Source organism: Hypanus sabinus, chromosome 7 (genome assembly GCF_030144855.1).
Source record: "Hypanus sabinus isolate sHypSab1 chromosome 7, sHypSab1.hap1, whole genome shotgun sequence".
NCBI classification, from domain to species: Eukaryota; Metazoa; Chordata; class Chondrichthyes; order Myliobatiformes; family Dasyatidae; genus Hypanus; species Hypanus sabinus.
The window spans coordinates 80,107,738-80,127,937 of record NC_082712.1 but is presented as its reverse complement, the minus strand read 5'-3'; the positions used below and the strand labels follow the sequence as shown (position 1 = coordinate 80,127,937).

The 20,200-nt window shown below is 44.6% G+C and overlaps 1 protein-coding gene across 1 annotated transcript in view; it reads right to left on the bottom strand.

Annotated features, from left to right (window-relative positions):
* LOC132397490 (insulin receptor substrate 1-like) overlaps positions 1-20,200 on the bottom strand; it is a 134,493-nt gene that overhangs the window by 100,366 nt on the left and 13,927 nt on the right. Inside the window, exon 2 of the mRNA XM_059976320.1 lies at positions 9,519-11,807. Within this exon, the coding sequence (XP_059832303.1) occupies positions 9,519-11,807 (2,289 nt within the window). The remainder of the gene's footprint in view (positions 1-9,518; positions 11,808-20,200) is intronic.

Here is a 20,200-nt window from a genome sequence, read left to right as displayed (position 1 = left end):
GATGTGTTGTATACGGGATTTAGGAAGACGTTTGATAAGGTTCCCCATGGTAGGTTCTTTCAGGAGGCACAGGATTCAGGGAAGCTTGGCTGTATGGTAACAGAATTGGTTTGCTCATAGAAGGCCATATAAGACATGGCAGCAGAATTAGGCCATTTGGCCCGTTGATTCTACTCCGCCATTCAATCCTTTTTCCCCCTCCTCAGCCTCACTCCCTGGGCTTCTCCCCATAACCTTTGATGCTGTGTCCAATCAAGAACCTATCAAGCTCTGCCTTAAATACACCCAATGACCTGGCCTCCATAGCTACCTGATAATAAATTTCACAAGTTCACCACATCTAAAGATGACTAAAGATATTTCTCCACATCTCTGATTTAGATGGACGCTCCTCTATCCTGAGGCTGTGCCCTCTTGTCCTAGACTCCCCCACCATGGGAGACATCCTTTCTACATCTACCATGTTAAGGCCATGTTAAACTTTCAAAAGGTTTCAATGAGATCCTCCCTCATCCTTTTAAATTGCAGCAAGTACAGACACATATAACAACCCTCGTATAATAACCCTTTCATTCCTTGAATCATCCTTCTGAACCCTCTCCAATGCCAGCACATCTTTTCTTAGATGACGAGCCCAAAACTGTTCACAATACTCAATCACAAACAAGGGAAAATCTGCAGATGCTGGGAATCACAACAACACACACAAAATGCTGTTAGAACTCAGCAGGCCTGACAACATTAATGGAAAAAAAGTAACGAGGTTTTGGGCCAAGACCTTCGGCAGTACTGAAGAAAAAAAGATGAGGAGTAGATTTAAAAGGTGGGGAGAGGAGGGAGAGAGAAACACAAGGTGACAGATGAAACTGGGAGGGGGAGGGATGAAGTAAGAACTGGAAAATTGATTCCTTAAAGAGATATAGGGATGGAGAAGGGGGAGTCTGATAGGAGAGGCCAGAGGCCATGGCCATCTATGGGCTAAAAAAGAAAAGGAGCACCAGAGGGATAAGGTGAGAGAGGGAAAAGGGGGATGGGGAAGGGTGAAAGAGAGGGATCATACCGGAAGTTAGAGAAACTGATGTTCATGCCAATGGGTTGGAGTCTACCTAGACAGAATACAAGCTGTTGCTCCTCCAACCTGAGTGTAGCCTCATCACGACAGTAGAGGAGGCCATGGATTGACATATCTGAATGGGAATAGAAAGTAGAATTAAAATGGGTGGCCACTGGGAGATCCCGCTTCTTCTGGCGTACAGTACTCAAGGTGAGGCCTCACCAGTGCCTTATAAAGCCTCAGCATCATGTCCCTGCTCTTGTATTCTAGAGCTCTTGAAATGAATGCTAACAATGCATTTGCCTTCCTCACCACTGACTCTACCTGCAAGTTAACTCTTAAATTGTTTTGCACAAGGACTCCCAAGTCCCACTGCATCTCAGATTTGTGGATTTTCTCCCCATTTGGAATGTAGTATACACATTTATTTCTATCAAAGTGTATGATATCTCATTGCCACTTTCTTGCCCTTTCTCCTAATCTGTCTAAGTGTTTCTGCAGCCTGTCTCCTCAACATTACCTGCCCCTCCATCAATCTTTGTATTATCTGCAAACCTGGCAGCAAAGCCATCTATTCCATCATCTAAATCATTGCTATACAGCATAAAAAGCAATCCTAGCACCAACCCCTGCGGAGCACCACTAGTCACTGGCAGCCAACCAGAAAAGGATCCTTTTATTCCCTCTCACTGCCTACCAAAAGGCAGTGGGTGGTGGGGTGGAGATACATCTAATAAACTCTGTTAGCCCACAATTGATATATTGTGTTCAGTCTGGTCTCCTCATGAAAGGAAAGCTGTGGAAACTTCAGAGAGAGTGCAGAGATTTACCAGGACACTGCCTGAATTACAGAGCATGTCTCATGAGGAATGGTTGAGCAAGCTAGGGCTTTTCTCTCTGGAGTGAAGGATGAGAGGTGACTTGATGGAGGTGTACAAGATGCATTGATCATGTGGGTAGCCAAAGACTTTTCCGTTGGTGGAAATGGCTAATATGAGGGGGCATAATTTTATGGTAACTGGAGGAAAGCAGAGTGGGGATGTCAGAGGTATTTTTTGTTTACATGGAGTGTGGTGGATGCATGGAATGCACTGCCAGGGGTGGTGGTAAAGGCTAAAACATGAGGCATTTATGAAACTCTTAGATCGGCACATGGATGATAGAAAAAATTGAGGGTTTTGTGGGATAGAAGGGTTAGATTGATTGTAGAGGAGGTTAAAGGGTTAGAATAACATTATGGGCTGAAGGGCCTGTACTGCGCTGTAATGTTCTATGTTCTACATATCAAAGCTGGTCAATACTGATGAAAGATCACCTATTATAAACTGTTCTCTCTCCACAAATGCTGCCTGACTTGCTGAACATTTCCCGCATCCCCAGCACCTGCATAGGAACTTTGTCCCTCATCGTTCTAGTATTGTTTTACCCCCTCTCCTGTCTCCATCCATCTCCAATTGACACTTTTTCCAGACAAACCAGCAATAATTAACAAGTGTTTTTCTCTTTCACAGCAGGCACCATTTCTATTTCAATCTTCCTTCATTCCCCAATCTATCAAAGACATTCCCACTTGCCCCCTCCAGTTCCCAGCCTTCTCTGCAAACTTTAAATATTTTGACTTCTAACATTTCCTAATTCTGGAAATACCGGCTCCAATGTCGGATCTTTTCTTCTCTTTTCACATTTTGGGAAATAGGAAATCAGAATCAGAATTAATATCACCAACATATGCAGTCTTTACAGCACCAGTACAATGCAATACATAATAATAGAGAAAAAAACTGAATTACAGTAAATATATATATATTAAGTAGTTAAATTAAATAAGTAGAGCAAAAATAGAAATAAAAAAGTAATGAGGTAGTGTTCATGGGTTCAATGTCCTTTCAGAAATCTGATGGCAGAGAGGATCAATCTATTTCTGAATTGTTGATTGTGTGCCTTCAGGCTTCTGCACCTCCTCCCTGATGGTAGCAATGGCATGCCCCTGGGTGATGGGGATCCTTAATGATGAATGTCGCCTTTTTGAAGCATCGCTCCTTGAGGATGTCCTGGATGCTATGGAGTTTAGTGCCCATGAAGGAGCTGACTGAGTTTACAACTCTCTGCAGCTTATTTCGACCCTGTGTAGTAGCACTCCTACCACCACTGCCACACCAGACAGTGATGCGGCCAGTTGGAATGCTCTCCAAGATACATCTGTAGAAATTTTCAAGTGTTTCTGGTGACACACCAAATCTTCTCAAACTCCTAATGAAATGTAGCCACTGTCTTGCCTTCTTTGTAGTTGCATTGATAAGTTCGGTCCTTGTTAGATCCTCAGAGATATTGACACCCAGGTACTTAAAATAGTTCACTCTTTTCCACTTGGGCTCCCTCTATGAGGACTGGTGTGTGTTCCCTCATCTTACCCTTTCTGAAGTCCACAATCAGCTCTTTGGTCTTACTGACATTGACTGCAAGGCTGTTGCTGCAACTCCACTAAACTAGCCAGTATATCTCGCTCCTATATACCCTCTCGCCACCATCCAAGATTTTGTCAACAGTGATTGTGTTGTCAGCAAATTTATAGGTGGCATTTGAGCTGTGCCCAGCCGCGCAGGTTTCTAATTCCTGACTTCATCTTCAATTAGCTGCAGTGGCTAACCGTCAGTAAGCCTTGGCTGCAAGATCTGAGACATGCATTTATCTATACTGTCCAAAACTCCCAATGAGGGAATGCACCACTTATGATAGGGTAGGCTTTAGGATACGACTTTAATCTGAAGCCTTGAATATTCTTTAAGGTGCATATGAAAGATCCCACATTCTTTTGTCGCAGAAAAGCAAATGAATTTGACTTGTATTAAGAGCAATCACTCAGGTTTGCATAATGGAAACATGAAGAAAATCTGATTGCAGAGTCAGTCAGGAATGGAGCAGCAAAGTTAATAGTTTAGTCATTTAAACTACGCTCATCCTGAACAACAAACACCCACTTTGGAGATTAAGGAATCTATTTAGTTACAGGCCAAATGCTCTTTGACACCAACGTTTCTAGTAATAGATTTGAATGGAAGCCAATAAATATGTCTAATTATACTCAGAACATGAATCCTTTCCAAAAAACAGTCATGTCCCAAATCACTGGTTTGATGCTTGATGAATCTGAAGACACCAAAAGCCCACTTCTTCACAGATACCTGCTAACCAAAATACACATGGCACCTCCAACTCCCAACTAAGACACAGTCCATGTTTGAGGTTAACTGGGTTTGTGACCAAAAAACGAAATGGATTAGATTTTTACTTCAGCAAAACTTTGTAATACCAAAAGATTGAAGATAGATGGGCACTGATTATTGTCATCTCTCTGTAGCCACTGCTTACTCAAACCTCTTTGACTGAAGCAAAACACAAAAATAAGATGGAGGAACTCAGCAGGTCAGCAGCATCTATGCAGGGAAATGGACAGTCAGCGTTTCTGGTCAAGATAATTCATCAAGACTTTAAAGGAGGAAAACTTCTTCAAGGTGGGCAAACCTTGAAGGGATTTCGCAACGGGGTAGCAAAATAGATACACAAGAATGCAAAAAAGCTGAAACCTGGAGTAAGACATTAAAAGCTAAAGGAACCCAGCAGGTCTACAGGAAAATGCAGAGTCGGTGCTTTGGGTCAAGACCAAGTCTCCAATGATCTGAACCATGGTAGTGTAGCGGAAAGCACCACACTTTAGGTTAAGACTAAGTCTCCACTGATGCTACCTAAAGCATGGTAGTGTAGTGGTTAGCACCACATATTACAGCTCAAGGCAATGGAGTTTGGAGTTCAATCCCGGCGTCCTCTGTAAGAAAGTTTCCATGAGGATGTCGGCTACTTCCGGGTGCTCTGGTTTCCTCCCACAGTCCAAAGAGGTTCTGGGTAGTAGGTTAATTGGTCATTGTAAATTGTCCTGGGATTAGGCCTGGGGTAAATAGGTGCATTACTGGGCAGTGTGGCTCATTGGGCCAGAAGGACCTATATCTCTAATTAAATAAATTAAGTGCTTGATTTCAGTTCCCCCAGTTTTTGGTGACTTGCTCCTGGTTCCAGCATCTGCAGTCTCTTGTGTCTCCTCTTTGAAGGTAGCAGACTGCACTACAGTGAAGAGAACTGCTGAACTGGACGAGTTAGAAACCAACTGAAGTAGCGATAAGAACATATCTGACTATCTTTGTACCTCAGATTGCAATTGTTGATCCAAACCCTGAGCCCTAGTACAAACAGTAGGAAACGCAGAACAGTCAAACACACACAAAACGCAGATAAGTACTTTTATCTTCATCAAGATCCATTGCACTTTGATCAGCTGAGTATTAAAGCCAACTGATCAGGAACAAAATGCATATGGAGAGCCCAGATTGTATTATAGAATAACACAGCACAGGAAAAGGCCTTGGTTACTCACTCCAGTTAGTCTCACATTTCTCTTTCCCATCCCCAGATGTCAGTCCACGGTCTCCTCTACTGCCATGATGAGGCCACACTCAGATTGGAGGAACAACAGCTTGTATACCTTCTGGGTAGCCTCCAACCTGATGGCATGACCATCGATTTTCTGAACTTCTGGTAATAGCTACCCACTCCACCATTCCCCATTCTTGATCCCTGTCACACTTCCTAATCTTACATGCCCATCACCTCCCTCTGGTGCTCCCCCCTCCCATTCTCATTCTTCCATGGCCTTCTGATTCCAATCAGATTTTCCCTTCTCCAGCCCTTTATCTCTTTCACCAATCGACTTCCCAGCTCTTTACTTCACCCCTCCCCCTCTCCCAGTTTCACCTATCTCCTGCCACCTTGTACTCCTTCCTCTCCCCCCCCCCCCCACCTTCTTAGTCTGACTCCTTCCCTCTTCCTTTCCGGTCCTGAAGAAGGGTCTCAGCCCAAAATGTTGACTCTTTACTTTTTTCCTTAGATGCTGCCTGATTTGCTGAGTTTCTCCAGTATTTTGTGTGTGTTGCTTTTGATTTCCAGCATCTACAGATTCTCTCATGTTTCCTTTGGTGTAATCTCTTTCTGCCTTCAGTTGGGTCTCAGGAATAAAAAGAAACGCTTTCACTTTACTCCAATGCCAGCCATGACTTAATGTTCAGCACTTGCTGAGAGAGACTATGGCTTCAACGCCGTCACCAAACGCGAACACAAGAGATTCTGCAGATGCTGGTAACACATACAAAGACCCGATCAAGTGCCTTGGCCCAAGAGATCAACTGTTTAATCCTTTCCATAGATGCTACCTGACCTGCTGAGCGTCCCCAGCACAAAGTGTGTATTGTTTTAGATTTTGCTTAAGATTTAGCATCTGCAGTACCTCTTGTGACTGTTTATTCCTTTGCATAAATGCTGCATGACCTGCTAAGTTCCTCCAGCATTTTGCATGTATTATACCAGAGGTGGATACTCCCAAAGCCAGTCCTAAGGGAGTACAACTAAATTATCAATCCATTTTAGGAGGAGACCTGTTTGCCCTCGCAAAGTTAGTATTCCAATCATAAGAGTTTACCTCAGTATCCTAATATCCTGGCCAATCCTTGGCCTTGATAGAGTGGATGTGGAGAGGATGGTTCCTATGGTGGGGGAGTCTAAGACCTGAGGACACAGGCTGAGAATAGAGGGGTGTACATTTAGAATGGGGATGAGGAGGAATTTCTTTAGCCAGAGAGTGGTGAATCTGTGGAATTTGTTGCCTCAGGCAGCTGTGGAGGCCAAGTCACTGGATATACTTAAGGCAGAGATCGATAGATTCTTGATAAGTTAGGGCATGATGGGATATGGAGAGAAGGCAGGAGACTGAGGCTGAGATGGGAAATGGCCTTAATATCTACACATTAAACAGAATTACTTAAAAAGCAGCTTATCTGGTTGTCATCACACTGCCCTACACTCAGCGGCACACCTGAACACCTGCTCATTAATGCAATTATCAAATCCGCCAATCATGTGGCAGCAATTCAATGCATAAAAGCATGCAGAAGTGGCCAAGAGGTTCAGTTGTTGCTCAGACCAAACATCAGAATTGGGAAGGAATGTGATCTAAGTGACTTTGACCATGGAATGATTGTTGGTGCCATACAGGGTGGTTGGAGTGCCTCAGAAACTGCTGATTTCCTTGGGATTTTCATGCACAACAGTCTCCAGAACAGGGGTTTCCAACAAAAAAAAATCCAATGAGTAGCAGCTTTGTGGGTAAAAATTCCTTGTTAACAAGAGAGGTCAGAGGAGAATGGCCAGACTGGTTCAAGCTGACAGGAAGATGAGAGTAACCCAAATAATCACATGTTACAACAGTGTGTGCAGAAGTGTATCTGTGAATGCACAGCATGACAAACCTTGAAGTGCATGAGGTACAGCAGAAGACCACCAACATACACATCCAGTGGCCACTTTATTACGTACAGGAATAGGTAATGAAGTGTTCTCTGAGTGTAGTATGCAACTGTAAACTAGCCTCTCACTAAGACCTCAAGAAAGCAAACAACATAATGGGGTTATGTGCCGTGTCATATGACATGGGCGATCATCATCTTTCCATGTCCATGACTGTCCTTGGCAAATTTTTCTACACAAGTGTTTTGTCATTGCCTCCTTTTGGGCAATGAATTTATAAAGACAAGTGACCCCAGCCATTATCAATACTCATCAGAGATTGTCTGCCTGGCATCAGTGGTCACATAACCAGGAGTTTTTACTATCTCCCTCATGACCAAATGGGTTTCCACTGGGTGCCTCGGTTTCCTCCCACAGTCCAAAGACATACTAATGGGGACGTTAATTGGTCATCTTAAATTGTTCTGTGATTCGGCTAGGGTTAGATTGGAGGAATTGGTGGGCAGTGCAGCTTGAAGGGCCAGAAAGGCCTATTCAACAAATATCTCAACAAATAAATATGTTGGATTAACAAAGGAGGAGGAAACCTTTTTCTTTCCAACTGCAAAAAGTTTGTTTCCAGAAAACTTCTTTTGTCACTGCTTGCAAACGTGATGTTCCCCAGTAAATGACAATTACTTCAATTTGGTTGAGATCATCTCCCACCGTCTCCAATCATTCACCAGGATCAATTATCATTGTGCAATACTTGGAATACAGACGTACAGAATGCTCCTTGGTGTCATCACAACACACAACATTGCAACAGCAAGCATCCATTTAGTCCTACAAGCTTGTTCATGGCTAACTTGAGTCAACACTCATTAGGACAATATCAAGACTACCTGGGTGCTGAGAAGTTTTATTAGAATAGGACCAGCATTGAGTGACATTGTGGAGAGACAAGAGGCATTTAATAGAGGAGCTCTGATCTCAAAAGACATTCGATTTCTCAGAGGAGAGCGGCTAAACTGGAGATAACTTGTGCAATAACACATGGAAGATGGAGACAAGCAGGGAGTTCTAACAACTTGGATCACGATGCACAGAAAGGTGACAGAAGCACATTCAACACAATCTTTTTTTACACCCATCTTTAGCTGCTGCAGTGGCACCATTAGTGAGGGATGGCAAAACAGCATAATTACAGCAAACCCCTCACCATCTGCTAACTTATGGTTCAGAAATACTGGCTGCACAGTATCTGGCTCACAGAAAGCTTATGCTCATGCTCCCCTGTAGGCAATGGGACCCACATTCCCTACTCTCTCCTGAACACAGTGGGACCCAGCTTTCCTACACCCCCCCACCCCGTACACAGTGGGACCCAGATTTCCCACACTCCCCTGCACACAGTGAGTTCCAGATACCCTACACTGCCCCCCTCCGGTACACCACCCAGCTTTCCTACACTCCCGCTCTCCCATGCTTCCCTCAACACCGCAAGGCCCTGATTTCATGTTCTGCTGAAGCACATTAATTTCTGTTTCTTGCTCTCCCTTTCAGCTTCATTGGAAAATTTATCATCCAACCACAGAATACTTAAAAAAAATCTGAACTGAAACTACTACATGTTGGAGTATTAATCAGAATAGCACTTAGTCCTGAAAGTTTGCCACTCCAGCTCCACCAAAGTTCCATGCATGCCAGATTAACAGTTTTATTATAGATATGCACCTCCAAGAAGACGTTGTTGTAGGGTTTGTAGGCTGGCGTGCCTCAATGACCCGGAGAGCGAAGTTGGCTGGAGTCAGGGCTTTATGCTTTAGCTCTTGGTAGGGTCACCCATGTCAAAGGGTAGAGGCCAGATCAAGAGTGGCCCACTGGTCCTCCAGGTTCAGGGGTTCAGCTCAGAGCTAACAACCCTCACTGGTCAAACAAAATTGTTATGGGAACAGCAATGAAGAATCCTTCCATACAGACAGAGATGGAGGACCATCATTGCTGCTCTAAGCACCAGCAGTAAGTATACATATGCAATATTAAAACTTTAAATGGGAAATTTGTAAAATACAAACTTAATAAGATTAATCAATTGTAACCAAATGATGAAATTAGTTGCATGAAAATCACTTACCTTCTTTGTTACTTTTATGGCTTCGTAATTCCTCAGACTTGTGAAAGTCAATGCTGGCATAAGCATTCAACACAGGACTGCTGTTTACTTGTGCGTAAAGCCTCTGCTGTGCGGTTGATGGTTCTGCCTGGCTGCTGTCTGTACCCAGATCCAGATCTATGTAGTTCAGGCCATTCTCGAAGCCAATCGACATGTGACGTGACATTCCCATGCATGGCTCCTCGGCGGCACTCCTACCCCTGCATTCTTCCACTGGCCAAACATTCTCAAAGGACGCCGAGCCACAGCGCTTTGCGTGGTCGGCAGAGGGCACAGGGGGAGGAGGGGCAGGAGATGTGGGCAAAAAGGTCTCAGAGCAGTGGCGTCGCCTCCCCTGAGGATTGGCACGGATCACTCTGGCTCCTCGGTGGCGGTCGGGGCTCAGTTCCGACACACCAGCGGGCTCCAGGGTGCTTTTGGGAGAAGGGCTGACGGTGTGATCCCCGCGCGGTGCCTTGCTGGGTTCCACATTGACGTACTCGGAGGCTGCCGCCGGCAGGTGCTGGAAAACACCAGCTCGGGATCCAGGACTGGGCAGAGCCCGGGTGGTGCGGGTCTCAGCCCGGAACTCAATGCAGACGTACTCCCCTGGACTCTGAGGCTCTGGGCTTTCACGCCGGCGTGGCAAGGTATTTGCTTTGGCCACGTCAATAGAGAGACCAGTCGGGCGGCACCCACCCTTCCTACCCAGTCTGTGAGCCTGCTGGCCAGATGCAGACACAGAGGAAAGGCGGCGCCCTTCCACCTCCCCCAGGCTGTCACTACTGCCACCTGTGGAATAGGAAGAGGAGCAGGAGAGCTGGCTGCAGGGGGCAGGCTGCTTGTAGGAGCGGGGCAGCGAGCGGAAGCCATGGCGAGAGGTGTCCAGTAGCTCGCCTTGCTCCACACGGGGAGGGATTGGGGCATGGGGGCTCTCCGGAGGTGTACTGGAGGCCGAGCGGCTGCCGGGTGACATGTTCATGTAGTCCCCTACGTCTCCCAAGCCCAATTTGTGATCGATCGCTCGGGACCAGTCCTCGGGGGAGCAGCTCCCACTGGGTGACATAAGCATGTAGCCCCCTCCACAGCGGTCGTCAGGCTGGGGGCCCAGGATCTGCTGAGGAGCCGAGGCACCCTTTGGGTTCATGGCCACATAATCTCCTCCCTGGCCCTGAGCAGGCACCACCCCGGGCAGCATGGCCATGTACCCATTGTCTACAACATCCTTGCAAGCTCTCTCTGCTGGCTCAGGTGTTCTGGAGGTTCGCCAATTCCCCTTGCCTGCTAAGGCCTGCTTTCTCGGGCCACGCTCCCCCACCTCTTCCTCACCCTGACTGCAAGCTCGCCTTAGGACCTGCCGCGGCAGGGCACCTGCCTCAGCGGGAGCCGGCCTGCACAGCGCCACGTAGTCCCGGGGAGGGCCATCCAGTGGGAAGCACGCAGGGCTGGAGCCTAGCTCCCCCTCGCCGTCAGACGAGGACGGCGGGGAGGAGGAGGCAGAGGGGGAGGAGAGGCCGCGGTCAGCAGTCAAACCGAACACCAGACCTGCGGCACAGGGAGAGCGCCGGGAATAGGGGTCAGGGGTAGACCTGGTCTGGCCTAGTGGTGGGTGGGCCTTGCTCATCCCCTGTCGGCTGGGGACCAGCCCAGCACCAGGGGACAGGCTGGCAGGGACTTCATCAGCCGACGCAGGGCGGGAGGAGGAGGAGGAAGAAGAGGCTCCACTGCCGTCACTTGAGGTCCGTGCCCTGGCCGAGTTGCTGCGCTGGGCTGGCGAGGTGGTGTTGCTCCTCCTAGTGGAGAAGCCCACCTGGCTGGGTGGCAAGTTGGCCAGGTGGTACCGCCGGGTGGGCACAGATATGGGGTTGGAACTGGACGACTGGCTCTTGCTTCTCAGCCGAAACTCCTCGCTCATGGCCTTCATAGCTTCCAGGATGGTCTCGTGCATGTTCTGGGCGACCACCGAGTCGTCCACCTGCATCCAGAACTCACCGGGCCCCGTGACGGCCGAGCGGCCCACCTCCACGAAGAAGAAGTTGTCCGAGTGGCCACAGCGTCGGATGTTCATCAGCTGCAGCACCACGGCCGCGGCATCAGAGTTGAGCTTCACCAGGTTGATTGTCTTCTCAGTCAGGCACAGCCTGTAAATGCCACTCATGTTCCGTGACTGGCCCAGGCCCCGAGGGCGAAGGTTGACCTGCCAAACCTCCTTGAAAGCTGGGCCGGGTGCCACCGAGTAGTTAGAGTCTCCATTCTCCACGTGGCCTTTACCTGGAATTTAAAAAATAGGACTTAATGATATAGCACAAACTTCTTTCATCACATTTAATGACAGACAGCAGCATGGCAAAGCACTTCATAATCTATTTCATCCTTCTCTAAAGCTTCACCTGCCTCTTCTTGGATATAGGAACAGCAGTAGGAGAATCATAATCAGGTTTAATATCACTGGCATGTTTCATGAAATTTCTTGTATTTGTGAATTACAGTAAGTACATTTAAATAAGCAGTGCCAAAAAAAAACAGAAATAAAAAAGTAGTGAGGTAGTGTTCATGGATTCATTGACCATTCAGAATCAGATGGCAGAGGGAAAGAAACTGTTCCTGAATCATTGAGTGTGTGCCTTCAGGCTCCTGTACCTCCTCCCTGACGGTAACAATGAGAAGAGGGCATGTCCTGGGTGATGGGTGACCCTAACGATGGATGCTGCCTTTTTGAAGATGTCCTAGATATTACGGAGGCTAGTGCCCGCAATGGAGCTAAGTTAACAACTGTCTTTACCTTATTTTGAGCCTGTGAAGTATCCCCCCCCCCCCACCCATACCAGGGAGGTTTTGCAAGGGGATCCCAAGAAATCTTTAATTGGGAATAAAGAAGCAGTGTTTACTTTTCAATCTAATCCAGTGGTTTCTAACTTATTTTATGCCATTGGCCAATGCCATTATGCAAGGGGTCCTGTGGGCCCCAGGTTGGGAACCCCTGATCTTATCTATGCTGAGTTTACCCTGGGTCTGCTTGATGGGACAATCAGAGAAAACTCTACTCCATATTTAAGCCTTGGTCAATTAACTCCTATCTAATGTACTTCAAATCTGATTTCTAGTTCAATACTGTTCGAGATACAAGACCGTTTATCATCATTCTTCAGTACATGAATGTGAAGGAGAACGAAATGATTGTTACACTCGATCTGATGCAGCATTAAAAAAAACAACAACTTGGGGCATGGTGGCTAGCACAACGCTTTCCAGTATCGTTGCCTCTAAGGAGCTTTACGTTCTCCCCGTGACTGTGTGGGTTTTCTTCAGGCACTCCAGTTTCCTCACACAGTCCAAAGATGCATCGGTTGGTAAGTTAATTGATCATTGTAAATTGGTCTGTGAGCAGGTTAGGATTAAATCGGGGGATAGCTGGGCGGTGTGACTTGATGGACTCCATGTACCTATTCCATGCTGTATCTCAATAAATAAACAAACAATAAGAAATAAATAAGCATAAAGAACAAGAGTTAAAAAACACAATAAATATAAAAGCAATCCTATAAAACACGAGATACAAATAAATGTTGTAACCATAAGCACTAGAGATTCTACAGATGCTGGAAATGCAGAGCAACACACAAATTGCTGGAGGAACTCAGCAGATTAGCAACATCAAGAGAAATGAATAAACAGTCAACATTTCGGGTTTGGACCCTTCTTCAGTCCTGAGTTCCTCTGGCATTTTGCTTTGTACACACGGACTGTTTCTACGTACATGAAGTGACACTAGGTGATGTAGTGGTGGTGTGATAAGTTAATGGGGGGAGGTGTGATCAGCCTGGAGACTTGAACGTAGCTGTCTTTGAGTCTGGTGGTCCTGGCATGGATGCTATGTAGCCTCGTCCCTGATGGAGTAGGGCAAACAGTCCATTAGTAGGGTGTGTGAGATCCTTCATGATATTACTCTTAGTAACAAACAATGTAAGCTCAGTTAACATTCTAAATTGATTGTCAGCCTCTCTCAGTGTTGGACAGTTTCTGTGCAATGAAAGCTGCTACATGCAAGTGAAAATAAAAGTCATAGTCACACAATGGAAATTCAGCTCATCAAACCAGTACCAATTCTTTAAAACTTAATCTCACTTAGTGTCATAGCACAGAAACAGGCCCTTCTGCCCATCTAATCTGTGCCAAACCATTTAAACTGACTGCTCCCATCAGCCTGCTCTGGGCCCATAGCCTTCCATCCCCTTCCTATCCATGTACCTATCCTAATTTCTCTTAAACATTGAAATTGAGCTCATATGCACCTCTTGCGCTGGCAGCTCGTTCCACACTCTCACATGCTTCCCCCTTGTAGTCCGCTTAAAATTTTCACCTTTCACCTTTAACCTATGACCTCTGGTTGTCATCCCTCCCAGCATCAGCAGAAAAAGCCTGCCTGCATTTACCCTATCTATACCCCTCATAGTTTTGCATATCTCTGTCAAATCTCCCCGTCTTCTGTGCTCCAGGGAGTAAAGTTCCAATTGCTTCCTATCTCCCATTTAACCCCCTCCCATCCCTCAGATCATAAACCTATTCAGCTCTGGATGATCATATAGCTCATGCTCAGTAAACGTTCTGTGAAGGAGACTGACTCTCAACATTGTCTGAAAGTCATGATGCTGGCCTTTCCAACTTGCTGAGTCACTCAGCAAATTTGTTTGTGCACCTTGTTTTGTGTGTGGTTTGAATCATCTAATCTCGAAGCACAGAAGCAAGCCATATGGCCTATCATGCTCTGTCAGCTTATTTCCTCCCACCCCCAGATTCTTTGTCCTCTCCATCCCAATATTCCCTCAAATATTTACCAAAGCCTTTCTTAAAAGTTGCTGCTGCATTTGATTCCTCCAACCATTTATTAAAGGGATGCATTACCAATAATGAAGAAGAGATAGAGCCTAAGAAAATCTCCCTGATCTTTTATTCCCTTAAAACCGTATTCTTCTCTCAGTAGAAACACTGTCAGTGGAACTAGTTTTGCCTTCTTTTCTCTACGATAACATTTTGAACCACTTCGGGAAACTTCCCCAAGGCTTCTCTGCTCGTATTGTCACTTGTCTATACCCTCTAATCAATTAAAGGGATGGAAGGGTGCATGAAGTAAATGTATTATAAAAGTACACATATGACACCATATACAACCCTGAGATTCATTTTCTTGCAGGCATTCAGAATAGAACGAAGAAGTACAATGAAAAACCACAAAGAAGGCACACACTCAACAAGACAGGAACAGCTTCTTCCCCTCTGCTCCAATTTCTGAATGGACATTGAATCCATGAACGCTAACTCACTACTTTTTTATTTCCATTTCCGCACTACTTATTTAACTATTTAATATATACTTATTGTAATTCACATCTTTTGCTATTATTATGTTTCACATTATACTGCTGCCTCAATGACAAAATTTCACCACATATGCTGGCGATATTAAACCTGATTTTGATTGCCAACAACCAATGTGCAAAACACAAACTGCAAACAAACAAACAAACAAACAAATAAATAAATAAATAGCACTGAGAACAAGATTTGTCGAGTCCTTGAAAATGAGTCCACAGGCTGTGTCAGTGATCAGTTCAGTGTTGAGGTGAGTGAAGTTATCCACAAGGGTTTGGGAGCCTGATGACTGAAGGGTAAAAAAATCAACAGACCATAAGATATACAAGGAGAATTCAGCCATTTTGCCCATCAAGTCTGCTCCATCATTTCATGCTCTTAGTCCCAATCTCCCGCCTTCTCCCCACATAAAGCCTCAATTGTTCCTCAGCCTGGTGGTGTGGGACCCAAGGCTCCTGTAATACCTTCCCAATGGCAGCACAGAGAACAGAGCCTGGATGGTGGGGTAAGTTTTAAAAACCAAGGCCTGTTCAACTGAGCAGTAGAGATGGGAGGGCAGAGGAAGCAGTGAACACAAGGGTGATAGATCAAAGTTCAAAGTAAATATATTATCAATGTACATATATGTCACCATATATAACCCCAAGATTAATTTTCTTGAGGGCATCAGTAAATCAAAAGAATAATAACCATAAAAGAACCAAAGAAAGACTGTCCAACTAGGGTGTTCAACCAGAGTGGAAACAAGAACAAACCATGCAAATACAAAAAGAAGAAATAATAATAAATAAGCTATAAATCTCAAGAACATAAAATGAAGAACCCTCAAAAGAGAGTCCATTGGTTGTGGGAACATTCAATGATGGGGCAAGTGAAGTTGAGTAAAGTTATCCCCTTTAGTTCAAGAACCTGCTGGTTGAGGAGTAGTAACTGTTCCTAAACCTGGTGTGTGAGATTAACAATGGAGGAGGAAGAAGAAGAATGCCCTTAAATCCTGGTGGACTCATCGGGGCGCCATCATGACAAGCTTTTTGCACTGATCTTATTGGTGATTGCTCATCATGTGGCATTTCTGTAACATTCTCCAGTTTTTTTTTTTTTACGAAGTCAAGTGGCTAGCTCAACACTAACAATGGAGGAGGACACCAAATATATTCTCCCTTTTGACTCTAATGGTATATGCACTTGCTAAAGTACAGAACTACTATACAGATTATAGCAACACACACAAAATGCTGGTGGAACGCAGCAGGTCAGGCAGCATCTATAAGGAGAAGCACTATCGATGTTTCGGGCCGAGACCCTTCGTCAGGACTAACGAATACAGATTATATATCGTCAACTTCCAATCCATTTGGTCAGCAGGAAATGAGTTTGTAAAGCTTATGTGAACTTACAACCCTCATTGCCTGGCCAATTTTCACCTTCCCAGCCCATGGAACCTCCAAGAGGACCATGACCTTGTTGTGGTTTGGAGGCTAGTGTGCCTCAAAGACCCAGAGAGCTGTACTGGCTGGAGGCAGAGCTTTATACCTTGGTTTTTGGTAGGGTCATGCCAAACAGGTTAAAGGGTAGAGGCTAGACTAAGAATGGTCCACTGGTCCTCCAGGTTGGGGGGTTGAGCACAGGGCTAACAATCCTGAATGGTCAAACAAAACTGTTACAGAAACAGCAATTAAGAATCCTTCTAGATCTGAATATGATGGTATTCCTGGGTCTCAACCCAGGACTTAGATGGCTGACAGTAGTGAAAACCAAGAAAAAGATACTGACACAATGAACACCACCAGATTTGGAGGACCTTCACTGCTGCCCTAAACACCAGAGGCGTAATGGGTAGTAAGTAAGTACGCAAGTCCGAGCCCATGGAACACAAAACTCAGTTTTACAGAATCCTTAAACGGCTGGACATAGACAGGAGTTAAATAGTGATTTTACAAAATACAATAATATCAGCTAACATCAGCAGAGAATTTACCCAACAGGTGTGAGTTAGTATTAATGGCTCAAGTGAACCTTGGGGCAAATAAGAATTGATTTCACCCTCAAACATATTCAGCATCTGTAGACACATCTCTGATATTTGCCTCACCTTAGAGCAGGCAATTCTGAACTGTAATATCCTCATACCCTCTGGATAAATAATCCTTTCCCGCTGGATTGTTTACTATTTATTTATTGAGATACAGCATGGAATAAGCCCTTCCACCCCTTCGAGCCTCACTGTCCAACAACCCCCTGATTTAATCCTAGCCTAATCACGGGATGATTTACAATAACCTATTAACCTACTAATTGGTATATCTCTAGACTGTGGAAGGAAACTGGAGCACCCAGAGAAAAGCCATGCATTCCACGGGAGGGACAGCGGAATTGAATTCCAAACTTTGATGCCCCGAGCTGCAATAGTGTTGCACTAACCGTTACGCTAACGTGGTTTATTAGTGATCTTGCACCAACAGACCATCACCACCCCCCCACCCCGACCGCACAAATCTGGACTCAACTTGTTGTCAATATTTTTACTGTCTACCTTATCAACCCCATTCACGTTTGGTCCTTTATCAAACCACCCTTTAGCCTCTAGGAAAAAGATACTCAGACTATTCAGATTATTATTGGATCCCCTCTGTTATTGCCAAGAGCCGCAGTTTATTCCAATGTACCTGACTTTTATAACTGTTTAGTTCTGATATTTTCATTGCAAATATTTCTTCTTACACCACCCCCACTGCCCTTGTATAAACAAGATTTTTCCTGAAATTTCCTATTGACTTTATTGATGAGAATTCCACTTCCGGTCCACTTAAAAACTGAAGTGCCCCCCATGGGAAAAGTTTTTAAAATCAGCCTTGCACCTTGCGGTAAAAGATATAGTGGGAGTCAAAGCAGCAAGAGAAGATGTGGCTAAGACATTTTAACCTTGATTCAACATCTATGGCGCGTAGGAGTACTTAGATTAAACAAATACACATATACACATAAATACACAGAGAGATTCTGTTCACAGCAAATAGCAAAAGAAAGATTGGACCAAGAAAAATAATATTTATTCCCTCAAGTCTGATCTGCATGCTGAGCTGTACGTTCTGTACATCTATTTGTTTTACTTCCATAACCATTCACACTCTTGTCTAACATAAATCTAATCATCGCAGATTTGAAGTTTATAGAAGGCCTCTAGTTTCAAAGTACTGTTCCAGATTTTCCTACTTTGAGGAAGAAGATAAATCATAAGGTTACAAGGATAGAGCTGAGGTAAATGGAAATGAGTGGATTGTTCTAGGAAGATCAATGATTCAAAGTTTAACGTTCAAAACAAATGTTATTATCAGAGTACATATATGTCACCATATACAACCCGGAGTCATTTTCCTGCAGGCATACTCAGCAAATCTATAGAATTTTAACTACTGTATAACAGGATCAGTGAAAGATCAGAGTGCAGAAGACAACAAATAGATTAAATGCAAATATAAATAGCGAGAAAATGAGATAAGATAAAGTGTCCTTAAAGTGTGATCATTGCTTGTGGGACACATCTCAATGGATGAGTAAGTGAATGTAGTTACCCCCTTTGTTGAGGAGTAGTAACTGTGTTACCCCCTTTGTTGAGGGGTAGTAACTGTTCTTGAACCTGGTGTTGTGAGTCATTAGGCTCTTGTGCCTTCTGCCTGAGGGCAGCAGCGAGAAGAGAACATGTCCTGTGTGGTGGGAAAGCTGCCTTCCTACAACAGTGTTTCATGTAGATGTACTCAATGGTTGGGAGGGCTTTACCTGTGATGTACTGGGCTGAATCCATTACCTTTTGTAGGACTTTCTGTTCAAAGGCATTGGTGTTTCCATACCAGGCCATGATGCAGCCAGTCAACACACTTTCCACTACACTTCTATAGAAGTTTGTCAAAGTCTTACATGTCATGCCAAATCTCCACAGACCCTCCCCCCCCCCCCAAGTCTAATTCAACTTCCCACCTTCCAGGCTGTAACTTTCTTCTGGGTGAAGAAATGCTTTCTAACATCATGCAGATCGAAATAAGGAAAAATTCAAGGACATGCTTGAAAACTGCCTGAAGAAATACAACATTTCCACTAACTCCATGAAATCTCTATTTCATGAACACACCACAGAGAAACAGCATTCGGAATTACAAAGATAACTTTGGGTACGTGCATCAGAAGGCCTGCATGAATGCTGGAAGGAATGTACCATCTTAGAGACTATTCACTCACCCAGCACACCCTACACCATCTATAATTCACGTGGCCTTATCAGCCACCTCACAACCCACAAGACCAGAGGGGAAGTATGTCACCCTCAATCCTGTGAGTCTCTCAAAGGAGATAAAGATTTTAAAAATTAACCAAAGAAAGTCAGTCATTTTTCTATATAAACATGATAACCCTTGTTTCTAAATCTTGTTTCTAAAAAGGATTTTAAAAAAGTGCTGCCTTTCGATAAAAAACTTTATACAATTAACCATGAGCTGGCCCCTAGACGAAAACCTCTCTCCAAGACTACAACCAGTTTAAGGCTGAAGTCTAAACTCAAATTCACATTCCAACTCAGTCAGAGAACACTACAGGCAAACCACAAATCTAGAGTTACCACAACAGCTGATGATCAGAGTTTTTTTTGTTGTGTAGCAAAGGAAAGCAACAATTCTTTAAGGGCATTTTTCACCTTGAATTAGTTTAACAAATCTTTCTGAAATTCACACATAGAGGTTTCCACAGATTATATAAAATAAATAAAACAGCATTTCCCTAATTTCCCAATCTGAATAGTTGAGATTTTCTGTCACCCACCAATTACCACAAGCAGTTACTAACTAGTCAATCAAATAGTTATAAGACCATAAAATATAGGAGCACAATTATACCATCCGGTCCATCGAGTTTGCTATACCATTTTGTCATGGTTGATCCATTCTCCCACTCAGCCCTAATGTCCTGCCTTCTCCCCATAACCCTGCATGCTCTGATGTATATCAAGCTCTGCCTTAAATAGACCCAATGACCTAGCCTCCACAGTTGCCTGTGACAGTGAATTCCACAGATTCACCACTCTCTGGCTAAAGAAATTCCTTCCCATCTCTGTTCTAAATGGACAGTTCTTTTTTCCTGAGGCTGTGTCCTCTGGCCTTAGACTCCCCCATCATCAGAATTATCCTCTCCACATCAACTCTATCAAGGCCTATCAACACTTAATAGGTTTCAATGAGATTTCCCCCCCCCTCCACCACCACATTTCCTCTGAGGCCCAGAGCCACTGAACAGTCCTCGTACTACAA